The sequence below is a fragment of the Fulmarus glacialis genome, unplaced genomic scaffold (assembly GCF_000690835.1).
Source record: "Fulmarus glacialis isolate BGI_N327 unplaced genomic scaffold, ASM69083v1 scaffold197, whole genome shotgun sequence".
NCBI lineage: Eukaryota > Metazoa > Chordata > Aves > Procellariiformes > Procellariidae > Fulmarus > Fulmarus glacialis.
In genome coordinates, this window is record NW_009224894.1 from 124,681 (window position 1) to 142,593 (window position 17,913).

Consider the following 17,913-nt stretch of genomic DNA (forward strand, 5'->3'; position numbering starts at 1 on the left):
AAACTACATCTAAGTCTCACAAAGAAAGCTCCACAAAGTATGGTCATCTATATCGTACACATTCTTCAGCACATTTTAAAGTGCAAAATTTTGTTATAGTTTTATGTATTTGCAAATGCAGTATTTGGAATAACACTGCTGATTTAGAATAAAGTCTATTTAACAGACATTTCCTTTAAGTCAAAAAGCACACTCCATTTAGACATGTTCTAGAGCAAGGAAAAATACAAGTAACACATTTTCTTGTTTCTCAGGTTCTTAGAATTTTCTATGGTACATTTATGCAAGCAAATAAATTCCATATAAATTTTGCTTTAAAAAAAAAGTTCTCCCAGATACTAAAACTAGGAATGTAATGCATGATTATGTCATAGGTTATGTCATAGCTCTAGCAATCAGATATTCAAAACTTTTCTTCTGAAGTTTTCAAATGGGATGTTCAAAAAAGCCTATGGCTTAAGATCACTGCTGTGCAATATTTGCCAATACAGGACATCTAAATATACGTGGAGATTAAAGTAAATGTTTTCCCTCCCCCACCATCCCTGAAATTAATCCTTTTCTCTTCTAGACTGTACCTGAACAAATCTGTAAACACAAGGCTTGAGTTGAGTTCAGTTCAGTTTCCCAAGCTTTTAACATATTCATAAACCCAATACCTCCAAACTCTTTTTGTGAAAATTACATTGCTCCAGTTGACATCTACATTTAGGAGAATCACAGAAAACTACCAAAATTAAGTACAGAGGCATTGTGTTAAGCATATTTAGAATTTGAAGTTATGTAATGAAAAGAGTCTCCATTTGCTTTTGGGTAGCACCCACCCTGCAAATGCTATTACTACCATTGCTATTTATATTCAAATGCTCTCTACTGCATTTCCCATCGTCCCTCTACCCTTCGCTTCTGAAACTCGGAGCACAGAGGAGCTACCGTTCTCTGGACGGATCATTTGCTGCACGTCCCCCCTGCACATGTTGCATGGCACAGCTTCCTCATACCAGCACCATGACCTCAGCCATGACCAGCAGCTGCTTTCCATCACTGCATCAATTATTCTCTGATGATACAGAAGCAAGTATGAGCAGAATGTCTGGTCTCTGACAAATCCCAAAGTCAAATCTTCATGTAATAATCAACATTTAACTCGCAGTAACGCCAAAACGCGTTAGATTTAGTTCTAAAGCAAACCAGTCAAGTCACACTGAATTCCTGAATGAAATATTGTAGAGCAGTAGTTATTTTGAAGTCTAGATGGAAAAAAATGGGGACTATTTTCTATCTGCTGCTTAGGGAGATAGTAAGGGATTCAGTCAAGTTCCTCCTCCTGTATCTTGTTTTATTAAAAAACACCACATTTCATTTTGGTATGTCCAGATTAGAATTAAAACATCAGCCCCTGTTAACAGCTTATTCTAATCAAGCTAGGTTTCTCATGAATGTGCTGTGAAACCCACTCAACTCACCCTTGCCAGGTTACAATTTAGAAGCATGTATACATGCGCAAGCCATTCCTAAGGGAAGGCTTAAGTGTTCTGACGAAAACGAAATTTGGCATGGCCGTTTTCTGACCCCTCAGAAAAAAAGACAGAGCCCTTCATGCATGCAGAGCAGCTCTAACGTGAGCATCCCCAGCAACATCCGCTGGGGACGATGCAAGGAGGGAAAGCAGTAGTGGGTTTCCCCACGCTTAAAGCTGCACACTGGAAACTATGAAAGCAAGGGTTTGTCAACTAAAAGACAGAACATCCTTACCATATAATTTGATCTTCTGTGTAATATAGGCTGACTTTTCTGATTCTCATTCAAATTAGCGCCTGTCTTTTAGAAAAAGTAAGCAAGTATGCGAGTGAATCCCCAAGCTGCTCTTTGACTTGTGTTAAATATTATTTTTAATTAAAACGTGGCAGTCATACATATCAAAATAATCAATAGATCCACCTTGTTTTTTCTTTTAACTTCTTTAATTCTCACAATGTTACTATATTTATAGCACTTTTTTCAGCAAGAGAAATAGCTGCTTTACAGAAATGCTTTTCAGTTGAAAGGAAAACTGAGATGCTAGCAACTGGAATATGAGTTGAAGAGGCATTTGCAGACCTGTCACTGTTTGCAAATCCTGGAGACATGAGCTCACTACATACCATGGATAAGGATGATTAGACTTATCCAGTGCCATATGATAGCTTAGATATTTACAGTCTCTGATACAACAGCTCATGTGTCAGGGAAAGGACTCGCCACATCACGGCTAAGTATGTGCCACTTAATAATACTTTGGGAGGGTGTTTCACAAGAGGAAAAAGCCTCAAACATCACTGCAGTTCCTTTGCTCGATCTGAGACCCAAACTACCTGCTGCCTGTGGGGGAAGAGGAATCACGGTGTCACGGGCAATAACCCTGGTGCTGCAGCAGGAGGGTGTAAAGCAGGGAAGAACCCAGCAAGAGAACGCCTGACAACTCACCAGTCTGTGTGAAGGACACTAAAATTATAGGATAAGCACATTTATAGTATATTAATGCTTTAAATAATTCCTGCTAAAAATGTGTGAAAGTTCATTTGAACTCCAGCTGAAAGTTTTAGTAAACTTCTTCAGTATTTTAAGACATTTAGTTAGCATCCTTACAGATGACAGCCTATAGTACTTTGCCTACGTAATACTCATAGGGATTTTTTTATTTCTTATGCAAATACAACCCAGATCAGAGGTTGCATTAATCTGGTAATACTAAAAGCACTTCAGAAGAAGTTCTAGAAAAACCAGTGAGTAATTTGAAATTAGCTAGCTTCTGGAGGTTTGCTTCCACAGAAAGTCCCTTCCGTCAACCTCTGAAACATACACCTTATGATCATCACATGGTTTTTGTTTTAGCACAGACTACTGTTTTGAAAAGTGTAGTTAATTTTAAAATTTAACCTAGTTACAAGACTGAGTATGATAGCGAGTTTGACTAGTTTATGTAAAAAAAAAAATTGAGTAAAGTTGCAATTCGTTGATTTTCACTTTAGCTTGTTATGATGTTACCTTAAAACTAAAGGCAAGCTGAAAAACGGTTAAAAACCCAAGCTGAAAAAGTGTTGCAAAGAATAACAAATTTACTGCAAATGAAGGTAGATTCTCCGGGCCTTTAGAGCAGCAGGTGATCCTGAATACTTTTCAAACTAGAATACCACTTAGGGTTCTTTATGACCCTTTCATACACACTAAACAAGAGAAATGTGTTTATGAAATTTTCCTGTGAAATTCAAGATCTGTATTTATAAGATATATATATACAAATATATAGATAAACAAAACTGGAATGAAGTAGTAGTGGCAACAACAAAATTTAGCTTGTTGCAGCAATTCAACTCAGTGTCTCTAGTACAGAAAGCTGGAAGGCAGGTACCTCATCAGAACAGCCGGCAGAAAAAAAAACTTTATTTGGAAAAAATCACCCTCATTTTATTTTTAAATTAGAAGTTCTCATATTATTTTATCTTGGAAAACATTCAAAGATGAAAGTTTTTTTTCTAACCTACTTTTTTTTATTATTCCTTTAAAAAAAAAAAAATCAATAAATGGTTTGAATAAAGACAGCTTTGCTTATGCTTCATCTTAATGACGTCTGTGTTGCCATGGACATTACTGTGACATCACAAGATCTACATAATTCTTCAAAGAATGAGAAGTAGTGGGAAAACATTACTTAAGAGGCAAGACCTTGTCTGAACAGAGTTTGGCTTATTAACATTCATAAAATTCATTAAAACAGAGGAATATTTTTCCAACCTCACACAGACTTTAGATGTTAGATCTTAAATGAAGACCATTTTTTTAACCTTGAAAAATACATAGTAAGCTTTTTTAAGTCCCCCTATAGACTTTCATAATTAAGGTATTAGAAATTGTCATCTTTTTAAAAAACTAAAAAAAAAAAACCACACAACCCAATTAATTACTTGACATGTCATCTAGGTTTTTAATAGTAAAATAAGACCATACACATTGACATTTTCTACTCCCACTTATACGCCTAACTCATTCGATACAACCAATTCATTCACATGGAAGGCTAAACACATGACCTCAATAACTAGTTTCCATAAATCTTATTAATACAATGTAGACGTATTCAAGATATCTCTGTAATAAGTGCCCTATAACTGTAAATGAATAAACAAACTAAAACAGTGAAATAATAGTGACAATTTTGTTTTAGCTATTTAGATTATAATTTGAAAATAAATTACCTCTCACTTGCACATTATACTATGTCTAATGTCCCTGGATTTATTTTTCAGAAACATTTGAAAATTTGAAGTTTTCTTGGACATTTTGTAAAAAAAAAAAAACCAAAACCAAAAACAAACCAAAAAAGACTTGAAAGCCTTACACTTGTAAGCACAGGATGGACTCTAAGGTACCTCTTGACTTTTCGGTAGAGTACACAAATTTTGGTGAGCATGATCTTCCACTCTGTATATTCTTCTTTTAAATATAATTATTCAGCAGTAATAAATCATCTCCAATTTCAGGATTTAAAATAGACCTTTCTGTCCAGTTAATGTTGCTCCCTATGCTGTGAAAACTTCACTACCTTGCTGAAAACAGTCTTTTCCCCAGCGTATCATACCTAGACCAGCATCCTCACCTTCTTTCTCTGCAGTGCACTCCATCCCCTCTCTCCACATGGGTATACTTCTCCCTTTTTGGTATTCTTTATGCTATTTTTGCACATAGTTCATTTTGTTGTTACTTTGGGGTAAGCAATGACCAGATAAATTCTCAGTTCATTATACTTATAAAACTTGCACAGAGACCCTGAGGGCATGTAAAACAAACATGGTCTTCCTTTTTCCCTCAGAAAAAACGTAATGCAGTTTCCTCAAGTAACAGGGTTTTTTGATGTTTTGCAGGTTTGTACTAAAACTCAAAACCTTAAATACTAAAGTAGTGAATCAGAAGGAACCTTAAATCAGAAGGAATAGATTGCAGAACAGGTCATCTCACCAACTGCAATATCAATTGTGAAAGTTTTCTTCCGATAGATACCTTTAATTAGCAACGTAAGCAGTAGTGAATATCCAGGTATAACAGGTCTCACATTTAACTTTGAAATAACTACGTACTTTATTACACAGATAATTTTTCCCTCCTTAACTTCTCAGAAAGAGCTCTCAATTTTTTCCACGTCCCCGTTTGTATGCAAGTAATTTATTATCATTTCAGATAACAGCTTCTTAATATTAAAATCAAGCCTAAAATTTTACAAAGAAGATACCAGTATAAGTGAGAACTATGGAAATTAAATGAATATCACATAATTATAATGCACGGAAGAACAATAAAAGCAAAAGCAAAGATGAACAATGTTTCCAAGACTGATTAGATGTTGTTCTCAATTACTTCGAATTGTGACATGCTCCATTAGAAACCCTAATGCCGGGATTAGAAAGGTCTCTCTAACCAATGAGACACAAAGTAAGCTAAAGAGAAGAGTCAGCAATAAAAAACATACTGTTTCAAGGCCAGCTTTCGTTGCAGCACATTTTAGAAACCACGTATCAATTTAGAAGCACCAAAATTTTTCAACAATGAGAATACGTCGACATCTTCAGGAAAAACAAGTTTTCAGTGGAATGAATGTTTTTCCCATCCATCCTAGAGAGCATTCTAAAACATTCCCAGCAAAAACAAAAAGGCCGAAATTTCAGCACATTTTTCAAACACTAAATAGCCATAATTTCTAACATTTAAAAAAATAGGATGTGAGAGTTGGTATCATTCATAGATGTCAAAGATTATATTTCCTCTATCAGCTACCTTCAAGTATTCTTTCCTTTCCTCTGCTTTCTTTCTCCTAAAAGATTATCCCCCATGAATCTAGTCTGTTAAACCCCTCTGCTTGCTTAATTTTAATTTTTCCTTAAGGTCCTTTTTCAGTTACATTCATGCTTACACAGAAAAATTCTACTCTCCATGTTACCTCAGATTTTGGTTTTCCTTAGCATTGGCTCTATCCCATACTCATATCACACAGAAAAATTTTGATTATACTTATTTTATGTAGCAAGTGCAAAAATAACCTAAATTGGTTCACAGGTGGGACTTGTTATAAAAACAGTGGTTTAGATTTATACTGCTATATACTTTGTTTCTATGCTCCATATTACAAATTCGTAAGCATAATTTTGACTTTAAAATAGACACATTTAACTTTTTAGTATTTTTACACAGTTGCACTTTCAATGGGGAAGATTAACACCATTGACCTGAATAAAGTACAACATAAGAAAAGCCTATTTCAATTTTTTTTTTTTTTGATACAGCAACAGCGGCAGGAAATGCCATCTTGACTTAGCTTACAATTACCGTGTGTGAAACAATGAAAAACTGGATCAGAATAAGGACTCTTGAATCCACAAGCTCTACACCATCAGTTAATGGTGTCTCTCCTATAGAAAGTGCATGAAGTTGTTCTGAACACTCCACCAACGCACCTGAACATCAGCAGGTGATCCAGACTCTCTCAAGTCCATCCTCGGGTCTTTCGTATGGGAAGAGACAGAAGTCTGTAGCTCTAGGATTTAAACCTAGAAACTAGTACAAGGCTTGCATTTGTCAGCTTGTGAGGGCTTTTTGCCTTCTCTCCTAGGATAGAGCATTTCCATCCCTGAAAACCTCCCCCGCCGTAAGAGGAATCAGAAATATTCAGGCTCACTTAAAAGTTATTCAGGTCATTTGACACTTTCTGCTTCTTTGTTCCCTTCTCATCTCCTCATTACAAACTTGGAAGAAAGCCTGGTAGCCCCACTACGCTAGATTTCTATTTTTATTTTCAAAAGATGCCAGCGTAATAGATTAAGTCCCTTAACATTTTATCAGCTGAGCAAGAACAAAATTCCAGTAGCGTTGAAATAATTGTTTTGACAGGAACAACGCCAGACACCACCCAATCTCATCCTTTAGAAACTGTGTCCTCTACTATTTCCCAACACCTCAGATACTGGCAGCGCACTTGGAAGATGACCAATTTCAAACTCTTAAATTATTCAGCAGAACAGGAGATGGGTGGAATAACACAAAACGTACATACCACCAAACTCATTTAGCTGTAAAAAACATTTTAAGTATTCATATTTAAAAAACTGTACACCAATTTCTGCAAACAGTAAGGACAGTTTCAGATGACATTACTGGTTCAAGTAGCATGTACTCTGCATCACAAACTTTGCTGTAACAGCAGGTGACATGACAAGACAAGGCCCCGTTAATTTATGGCTCAGCTAATTCAGCTACACTGGAGCTGACTGTGACTGTGTCTAAGTGAGGAAGCCAGATTCAAAGAGCTTGAAACCCTCCCTGTGCGCCCTCCCTGCTAGCCGGTTCTCAGGGAGCTGAGCTCAGGGACAAACCCATGGCAGCTCCAGCTCCTCCAGCACCTCGCGAGGAAGAAGGCAACGCCACGCATCAGCGAGCTCCAGGCTTCACTGACAGCACTGGCCGTGGTACCACCTTCAAGGTAGATGGCCAGACCAGGCACTCCCAATAAAATGTCCCCTCTTGTAAGCAAGCTTTTATTTTCTCAAGGAGTTTGAGTCTCGAAAAGTAATTACAGTTACATGCACTGTGATAGACTAATTTTATGATTGCAGGTAACAGTAAACATCTCCATGCAAAAGGACATACACAGTCTTTTAGGTAGATGCAGATGGTACAAAGCAATTAGCATTACTTTCTCGATATCTATTTGACATCCATTGTGAATAATTCATGGCAGACATACAATCAGTCATGAACGGACTGACATCTCCACTACTTCTTCCAACTTCTTTCTTCAGCTTATGACCTCAGTCTTTCCTAGATTAAGCCATAAGATCACTCTCCTCCACGCCTCAGTTTCAGCTGATGGACTGAAATGCTGAACCAAGGCTTTCAAACCAGACAGAAGACAAGACGGCATTGGGGGTCAGCCCACAATACCATACTCTATACCTTCCCACTAGGTCTTTAGAGTCAGTCACGAGCACGGCTTCAGAACAGCACTAGCTGGATACAGAAATAACAAAGAGGCAAACAGGTCATGGGAAAATCCAGCAGCAGCAACTAGCAGCAAAAAGAATAGTTTTATATTAAAGAGCGAGAGTTCTGAGGGCAAACTAAATCCAAAGCACACATTTTCAAGTAATATCTTAAATAGACTTGAAACCATAACCTGGGGAGTTATTTTTCTTTACAAAGATCCAATGTATGGTCTTCGTGTTTCCATCATGACGCTGTAAATCCTTAGCCATAAGCAAAACTCAGAAACAGAGAAAAGCCATAAGCAAAACTCAGAAACAGAGAAAAGCTCAATAAGCTCAGCACAGCTCTTGATCAACTCCCTCTGCAGCTTAAACAACTAAGCCAGCAGCTCCCAAACCCTGAGCCTCCTTCAAATCTGTTGTTCTAAAACTCTCAGTTTCCTGCTCAGGGCAAGAAAATCCCTTTTTAGTCAAATTGAAAATTTATCTTAGTTTAAATATTTGTGTATATTGGTCACTCTCTTTCAGTTAAAATACCAGTTTCGTTCTGTTATCTCGTAAGTTTCAGCCAGCAAAAGCCATTATTAATAAACACTAAGTTGCAAATATATTAGGGTCATATATTGAGAGAAGGATTTTATTGTTGTGATTAAAGCTATCAATATTTTATTAACTGAAAAGATCGATCAAACACAGTTCTGTATTCAAAATATAAATGTATCATCAGTCAGATATATGCAAACCACACCAAACAGCATGTCCCAGGCATCACAAAAATTAGGAAGTTTGTTTCAGGATACATAAAGCTGTATAAATGCATGTACATAGCCAAGAGCTCTGCTCCAGCACGATTACACTCACACACACTACCTGTCAAAATAAAAAAACCTGCCAAAATCCCTAACAAATTTTCTTCTGAGAGGGGTTACTTTCTTAAGTTAATCAGGACAAGGACAAATAATTTCTGCACAAATTGAGTTTTGTTATTGCTTTAAACACATTCAAAACAAGTCCGTAATTTCTTCAATGGCTCTCCAGTAGAATTTGATATTCTATTCCATTTTTTAAGTTGTTTTAGTATAGGAAAGACCAGAGGGCTAAATCATCAATACTTAAAGAGATACAACCCTTTTGATTTTGAAGAAAGAAAAAACAGATGTTCTCTCAACTTCAGAACTTAATCTTTTAATTATAGGAAAAAGCTTAAATAATTGCTCTCGTATGTAATATTTGCGAACTTGCCAAAGGGAGAGCAGCTCTCCATCGCCATATGAAGTGGTGAGGGGAGAATTGGTTGGGTGTGGCAGTAAGGAAGGAAAAGAAGAGACTACAGCAAGGAAAGAGAAGTTAAAGACAAGAGCAAAGCCAGGTTTGCACATGGCAAGTCGGCATCGCAGAGTGCCTGAGCAGCACAGCACACACCACCCAGATGGTCCCGGAAGAATTCTAGGAGAAAAGCAGAAAAATCCAAGCACCGGAGCCTACCAGTCTGAGAAAAACTGCCCAGCAATTCCATATTTTGTTGCTGCTAAGAGTTAGTTGCATCCTCCAGTCATGGTGGCCACGGGCAAGCACGAGGTTAGCTGTGGGAGATCTACGAGATGTTTTTGTAGTGCAGCTCCAAGCCAAGTAAGATGAAAGACCACAGTAAAATTTACACTAGAAGCAAAGTTCTGGAACAAAACCACACGGGAAGTCCGAGCAGCTGAGCAAATGGGATGAGAGCACGGAGCAGACCTAGGGATGCTGGAGGCCATTCTAAAAGATATTTTGAGGGACTGTCACATTACTGCTGTCAGTGACCATGTGAAAACACAGTAGAGCCAGGACAACCTTCAAGGGAATGGTATTTTCTGCTCATTTATTTTCTGGACTTCATACATAAACCATGTGGACTGCTTCAGGGTACAGATGCTTAGGGGAAACGGCAAGAGGACCAAGTGTTAATTTGTGCTAGTTTGGTGGTCGTGGTGGGAGTGGGGAATTAAGGAATGTTTAGTTTCACCTTAATATGTACCTGATATGTTAAAGAAAAGGAGTAAGTATGAAAACTGTTAATAGTAAAATATGAGGGGAAAAAAACCTTCCTCTCATTAAACTGTCAGAATAAATTTCACTGTTGCAATTTACAGAAATTAAATAGGAGAACAAGATTAAGCTTTACTTTATGTCACCAAAAATATGGCAGCTTTAATTGTTCAGGTCAAAATTCTTTAAAACTCTGAATTGTAAATTTTCCCAAAATAATAAGTTAACTGAATAAAATCCAGCCTTATCTTATGAACGCTATTTGCTAGCTGATGGCTTGGCATTTGAATAAATACAAGCTAAACTATATTACAATAGGGAAATAAAATTATATTCATGTTATTTTCACAAAACAGACACGGTTTAGATGTTAAAGTTTCCATACCAAGTTGCTTGATTTAGAGCTTCATGTATTCCAATATTCCATCTTGAACAATTTTTTTTTCATTTTGAATTAAAGACCTGTCAAGTAGCTAGTTACAAGTAGTTTTACAAGTCACTCAGTAAATTATATAACCTTGGCACAACTGGCAGCTATGCCACTCATTTCAAACTATTTCAACTAGCAGCTATTTGACCATATATAGTACATTACAAAGCTGCTTATTTTTGGACTGCTATACTATTATTTGTTAGTGGTTTGAGTGGGAAAGCAGGGGGTGGTCATTTCTTATGCTTTTAGACTGCTTGATTTTTTTCTTATTATTAAGACATTCTTCTTCCCAACTATATATTATCTTCTGCCAACCCTAGTCATCGCTCCCTCTCCCCGAAGAATTTTAAATGGTATCTAACACTAGGAATCAAAGATGTGGAAACAATGATTTGGAAGAAAAAAAATTTACCTGACAAAATATACAACGAAATGGCATTTCCAGTATTATCCACCAACCAGCCTTAGGATGCTACATCTGAAACTAATGCAACTAAATTAGCTAATAGAGGCTTCAAATGCAAATAATATGCTGAGCATATGCAGTCAAATGCACTAAGGTACTTCCAAGTTTCAGCTACAAAACTGAAGATAGCACTCCATCCTACTCCTTACAGGCTCAAATGCCAACAGTCACAAAGTTAAGAGTAGGACGGAATTCAGCACAGGATTGAGAAAACACCTCCAAGACTGCAGGCAGATTTATTCACTAGGGCTAGCCGAATTACCCTAACTATGTACTTTTACCCCGGCTTGTACAGACATACATTTCAAAAGAGTAAAATCCAACAAAGAATAGCAAATGCTCTTGAAACTCTCGGGGGGAAACATATATTTTATTTTAAATTTGGCTAGCTACTGCCCAGCCATCATTCAGTGAGGCCGAGCTCAACAAAGCCAGCAGGAGGGGCAAGGGGGAGCCCGCAGTCTGAGCAGCGCCGGCAGCTCCCAAGGTCCCGCTGGATGCGGCCCAGGGAACCTGTGCAAGGGGATTTACTGCAGGTGCATGGGGCAGGCTGGGTTAAGCTGTCAAAGAAGAGAGAACAATTTTCAGGTAGAAAAAAATGAGGCTTTTGGATGGTGAGACTGTGGGGGACTGGGGGATAGTATGTACTGATCACTCTGAGCTCTGGGAAAAGAAAGTTAGGAAAACGAGAATTTTCTACGTCACTCAGATTTGAGGAAAGGCACGTACTTCTTGCCTTCTGCTCCTACACAGACTTCTCAGCTCCATCCCGCTCTCTTACCCACAAGCTTCACATGTTGCAAAATTATTTCCTAGTGGCCTTCTGGATGGGCAGAGATAAAACGGACAAAACTTGGAAAAAACACTAAAATAGTCTAAATATAAATTTACGGTAAGTTACTCAAATGACAATGTTTTGGCCAAACGAGATCAAAATTAGATGATCTCTACCTGGCAATGTTTAGGTCTTTTCCTATTACCTGACGTCAATGATGCATCAGGACATGCTCCATTTGCTAAAGCGTAGCAAATTCATCTTAACATCAATAAGACATCAAGACTCCCAAATTATGCAGTGCTCAAAAAGGCTCTTGAAATTATTACTCCCTGTATGTATAAATAGTCAGTTTAAGCAAACAGTTATCTAGTAACTGCCTTTTGCCCACTTTTGACACTACACTTTAGATTTCAAAATACCGCCCTATCAGTTCTTTTTGGACAGCACCCTTTTGAGAAGGTCTCGCTCCCTTTTTCCTAGAGCACTGTAAAATTTTACTTTAGTATTGCTGGTAATCAATCTCTTCTACCCAGTCTGTATATCTGAGCAGTTTACTACTTCCTTGAGAGCAATTCACTGGCAGCATAAGTAAAGGTGAAAAACTTAGTTTTCTTCTCAAGCCTTTGCTTTAAAAGAGATAAAAAATAAAATAAACTTTAAAAAAAAAATCACTTATTAACCACCAGTATTCCAAATCAGGAATTTAACCTGGGTGCCCTCTCACTTTTCCCAAGTTTCTTATTCACGGATGAGTCCAAGGCCCAGATATTGCAGCTTACTCATTTACAAAGTAAAAATCCTGATTAGCCTTGTCCTAAATTTAAATTCGGCCCTTCTCTATCCTCCTAATAACTATAGCTTCTGAGCACAAAGCCTCTCACTAGAATGACTCTGGTTTTGCTCTCCAGAAATACTTGCTATCTTATATCATTAAATTAAAGTTTCTTAATTTTGCTTTCACGGACTTATGTTATCTTTGTTAATTAACAAACTGGGAGGCAAATGCAAGAGAAGACACCAGCTTTGGCAGCTACTTGACTCCATCCGCAACTATGAAACTTTTTCAAATGCCAAATTCCACGTTTGAAATTCACCAAGATCTCAGACACTGTCCGAGATGTCATTTCTGAACTTCTCCAGGTGAACAGCCCTTAAATGCCCTGCTTAGAGTCACAGGACCTGTAATTTTCTGTTCATTCTTCCAGGAGGAATCACAAGCTCATTGTTTATCTTATTAAATCTCACCTCTCATCAAGTGTCAAAAAATGTCTGAAGCACAAGTATTGCTGTAATTCAAAGGAACAGAAGATTCTTGCCACAGACTATATACAACCAACCTACATTAATTCAGCTATCATATATCCCTTCTCCTGGCATCTAAAGGCAGCACTTTCTGCCAGCTTTTTTTCTGGCATTGCCTGTTCATGGATGACATATGGGACAATTTTCTTCCATCTGCCAGCAGCAGGGATCCTATAATCTGTTGTTGTGCTACTTTTTACAATAACCAGTTTTGCACCTTTATCATAGACGGTACTGTTCCATAGCACATCAAATATATTATTTTATCAGCGGTGCCTGTCCTCTTACATATGCAAGACACTTGCTTACAACATGCCACCATCATCAAAAGGAAGTCCCAAGCCCAGAATTGCTCTCCCACTGAAAGGCAGCTTTGAACATCTAATTGTTCATATGCCAACCGACACTAGCTTTCAACTGGTTTCCCACTATTTAAAACTGTAAGGAAGTTTCTAGTGCTTTCATTCTCATCATACCATACAGAGACAGGTCATTCTTTCATTCTGCCTTTCACAAATTTTATTACATGCTATTTACTTCAAAGGAGCCTTTTATAGTAGCCTGAATCAATATGCATATAACCAGCATTTTAAAGTGATTCTGCTCTGCTTCCACTAAAACGATCAAGCTCAGCCACCTTAGCCTAAAATCCTTGAAGTCATTTGCATTTTTTTCCATAGCTCAAAATAATTTAATTTTTACTGTAGCAATGTAAATTTTGAGCGTCTCACACTCAAACTTATCTTTTTCCATGTAAAATATCACTTTTTATTGCAAATTCATTCACATAAAGCACAACCTTAAACAGAAGTAGCAAAACTGGCAGTAATATTATCTGAGTACATGTTAAAACATGCACTGAAGACTTGGGCACAGTAAGTAAAGCCTCAGGAAAGCATCATAAGCTCTAGTGCATCCTATGATTTAAAGTCTGATTACTCACAGGAACAGACTACTTGGTACTTCACTCCATTTGTCAAGTTTTTGATGGTTTTATTTTTAACTTGACAGCATTTGCATGACATTTTGGGTGCTTGTACGCTGTCCACAATGATAGGCTTTCAATTCTAGCTATGGGCGTAAAACAATTACCACAGCTAGTAAAGGTAGGAAGAGTGTGCTTATGTGTGTACTTCTGTGTTTCATTAAGCATAAAACATTGCCTTTTAATTCTAAAAATTCTCTACGTCTCATGATTTCTGTTTAAAAAACAGAATGCCATGCATTCATAGCTGACATACCTGCTCCTTGGAAGAAACATAGATTCTTTAATGAAGACTGAACCAGACAGCAGGATATACCAACAGGTACCAATATCATCAGGGCTGGAATGAAAAAAAGAGGACATAGTTTAAGGCACTTGATTTAAGTTACTCATAGCACTACCAAATTTGCAGTACGAAGAACATCAAAGAGGCAAAAATGCTCAAAAAATAATTATGGAAGAAAACCACAGTGCAATCATTTACAAAACAATTCTGTCAAACTATTCTAATTTCCACCTGCAAATATATACATTATTAGAATGCCTCATTTAATTTACTTCACTGTTTAAAAAGCATATATCTATCCATTTGGTAACAGCACAAATCCAATGAAATATAACTGAAAGTAATTAAAATTAAGTCAACCTACAGTAAATACATTGTATTGTGTTCTGTCGAATCCATTACTTCCCTCTTCCTGAAGAGAACTGTAGCATCTTCCCCCCTATAAATAAGGCTTCCTTTCCCAATTCTAGCCATCTCCTTCTTCACCCTTTCTTCAAGACAGAAATTTGCCTTTTGCATCAGTCTGCCTTCCCACAAGGTAAGAGAGCATTGGATACATTTGCAGGTGGTAAACCTACATCAGAGTTGTTGGTCAACTTCATCTGCTGCTACTGCTCACCACCCCTTTCATGTCTCTTCCTGGCACAAGAATAAATTCTCAATAAAAGGGACAAAGAGTTTCTTTTCCCCTCTCTTCATCCTATAAAGGAACTGGATGAGGACTTTGTCATCCAGGCCCCGTTCATTCTACTGTAGATTCAGATCTTGCTTCTTAAGTAATACAAAATCCTTTTCATAGGCTTAGACTTTTCTTGGATAAGTTCAAATAATGTTTAGACAGGAAAATAAAATAGTTTAAGGTTACTGGAAATAGCTGCAATAGAAATCTTGTGCCATTTCGACAGTCAACACTGAGAACGTTTGTACTTTACTTCAGTTTCACCACCCCTACTGCTTCTTCAAAAGAAACTCACTAATTGGATTCAAGTACGCCGATACAAACTGCATGAGCGTTCTTACCCGAAAACCATGTCCCTAGTGACACTAAGAGATGCAGATTACTTAATTAATCTGTAGCACCTTCATTTTTTTAAATTACATGTCTCAAGTCTTTAGCAACAATTAGTTCTAACTTCAAGCAAGAACAGCCCACATCTTGTAATGATGATGACAGCATAGTATTAAACCACAATCTTAAATCTAAGTAGGCTATGTACATGTTAGCAGCGTGTTTTTCATTTGAAGAACTTCAATTTAGGAAGTACCTACACAGCAGGGTCCTCAAAACAAGAGTGCCATTTCCTCAGCACTCACTGTATTACGCTTTCCAAAAGGAAAGCTGAAGTTAGAAAAAGAGGGAGGGAGCTGGCCTAGAACAGCTGAGAGCAAAACAGCTCTGTTTCCATTTTGCACTTTATAACAACCATGAGAGAAAGGACAAACATCAGAAACACAGAGAAGTAACAGAGGAAATTGAGGACACGATCTATGACCACGGACACAAGAACTGACTAAGATGATGCAGCCTATGTTTCTTTTCTACCAGCCTATGACCTGACCACCGAAGCCTCACTGATCAGTGAAGACCTAACATCTTTAAAATGAACGCTTCAGGAAATACTTCTTTATACTAATAGACAATAGAAAATAAAGCAATAACATGGTGTCACAGCTAAAACAACAAACCATTTTGATTTACATAGCTGAAGTGCACCAAGCTGCCTTTTCTGAAGTGTGCTTCACATGCTTGCTTCTCACATGGACCTGTATTGCCCTCAAACTTGTTAGTCTAGTAAATCAACATTGTACATAAGTACAGAGAACCAGGTTAAAGCAGATAAACTCAAAAAAACCCACTACTTCAAAAGAAAATATTGTTCTCAAAACTCAGGTGCATGTTTATGCTGCAGTCACACATCTTCAAACACTCTTCCTCCTAAATGAGTCCTAAGCTGACAGGCACATAGCCAGCATTGCAGCTGAACTGCAAGTCTGTTGGGTTTTTTTTGTTTGTTTGCTTCCATTTTTTTAATAGGTGCCAGTCTAAATACAAATAATCTGCACTAATTAGCATAGTTGAAAGTTTCTAAAATAGTCATTTTCAGCAATGGCTGTTAGACTGAGTGATTTCCCAGGTTGCTGGGAAGTAACTCTATTAGGATGTCAATGATTATTTTTCCATGTGAACTACAGTCCATCATATTATCACATAAGAATTTTTGTGGGTTTTTTTTTTCCCTTTTCCTAAAAATTGGCAGTTTGACTAAGTATAAAAGTGTAGTCTGACAGAAAAGAACCTCATCTGGGGTCACAAGCTTTATGACTTTAAAGCAAAAGTAATCTAGAAATCTGTTCATACTTTTACAGAAAGCCATTTCCAAAAATAAATTAACAGAAACAAGAATAATTAAAAAAATGTATTTAAACCAATAGTAAAATATTTTAACTTTTGCAAAACTAGTAATACATAAGCTTTTTTTTTTTCCTCCTTCCTTTAGGAGTTGATAAATTATTTTAAATTCTTCTGTCAAACCACCTATTTGTAAGAGGCTTTAGCTATCTTTTCTCATTGGGGATCTTTATCTCCAAAGAGAAAGGCAGCCACTGGCTTTCACAAGCATCAGTCAGTATGTTCAATATTTAAATTCATCTTAATAATACTTTTGAATCTCCCTTTGAATCACTTAAACATCTGTAATGATAATACATTTAACTGCAGTGGTTTACATTTTTCTTATTTGATCACACACAGCATGACTTTTCACTCAATTAATCATCCAACTCAGTTTTATCTTTTTTTTGCCAGTTCACAGGTTTATCCACTGTCTCTGCAAGTTAGCTCTTCAACAGTTGTTGCTCCTTCTCACTTATCTGTCACGAACATCATGCATTATCCACTTTATATATAACCAAAAGAAGCATCTGTTCATTTGACAGCTGAAAGTGCTGACTAAAAAAAAAAAAAAAAAAAAAATCAAACTTTAGGAATACCATGTGATTGGGTTTGTTTTCCTTTTGCTTTGATAACTTTTTATTCTTACAGTCATGTTTGAGAATTTCTAAGCTCTAAGGTACTTGCATCATGTTATGTAAAACCAATTCTACTGTGCTCAATTCCTTAATTATCTAAATAAAAAAAAAAATCGTCAATATTGCTGTGTCACAATAGCGGAAAGTTACTACAGAACATGTCTGTATTCAAGGTATCTTCCCCAAAATACACTGTGTATTCTTTTAAACTTCCATTGCCAGCCAAAACATCATAAATATTTCCAAGACAGTCTTCAAGAGCAAAGAATGCTGATGGATTTTCATTCTCTTCATTCTTACAACTACTAGTGCCTTAATATAGTCTTGAACAAAACATCTGAAAAAACCCACACATACAGCAAATACATTCCTTCCTCCAGAACACACATGCTTCCCTCCAAAAAAACCACAGACAAATGAAAGACTGATCTATTCCTTTCATATGAAAATATATTTAACTGCTGCACTTCTCAACATTTGCTACTCTGTCAGTTGTTTAGAATTAAGCCTCAACAAAGCCACTTGGCAGCCAGCTTTTGCTAGACAGTGCTGTTACAAAAAACACGTGCAATTCTTTCATTTTAAGGGGCATTCCT

The 17,913-nt window shown here is 37.0% G+C and overlaps 1 protein-coding gene across 1 annotated transcript in view; it reads right to left on the reverse strand.

The window, feature by feature from the left end:
- RAPGEF2 (Rap guanine nucleotide exchange factor (GEF) 2) overlaps nt 1-17,913 on the reverse strand; it is a 130,504-nt gene that overhangs the window by 97,355 nt on the left and 15,236 nt on the right. The window contains exon 3 of the mRNA XM_009582283.1: nt 14,258-14,341. Within this exon, the coding sequence (XP_009580578.1) occupies nt 14,258-14,341 (84 nt within the window). The remainder of the gene's footprint in view (nt 1-14,257; nt 14,342-17,913) is intronic.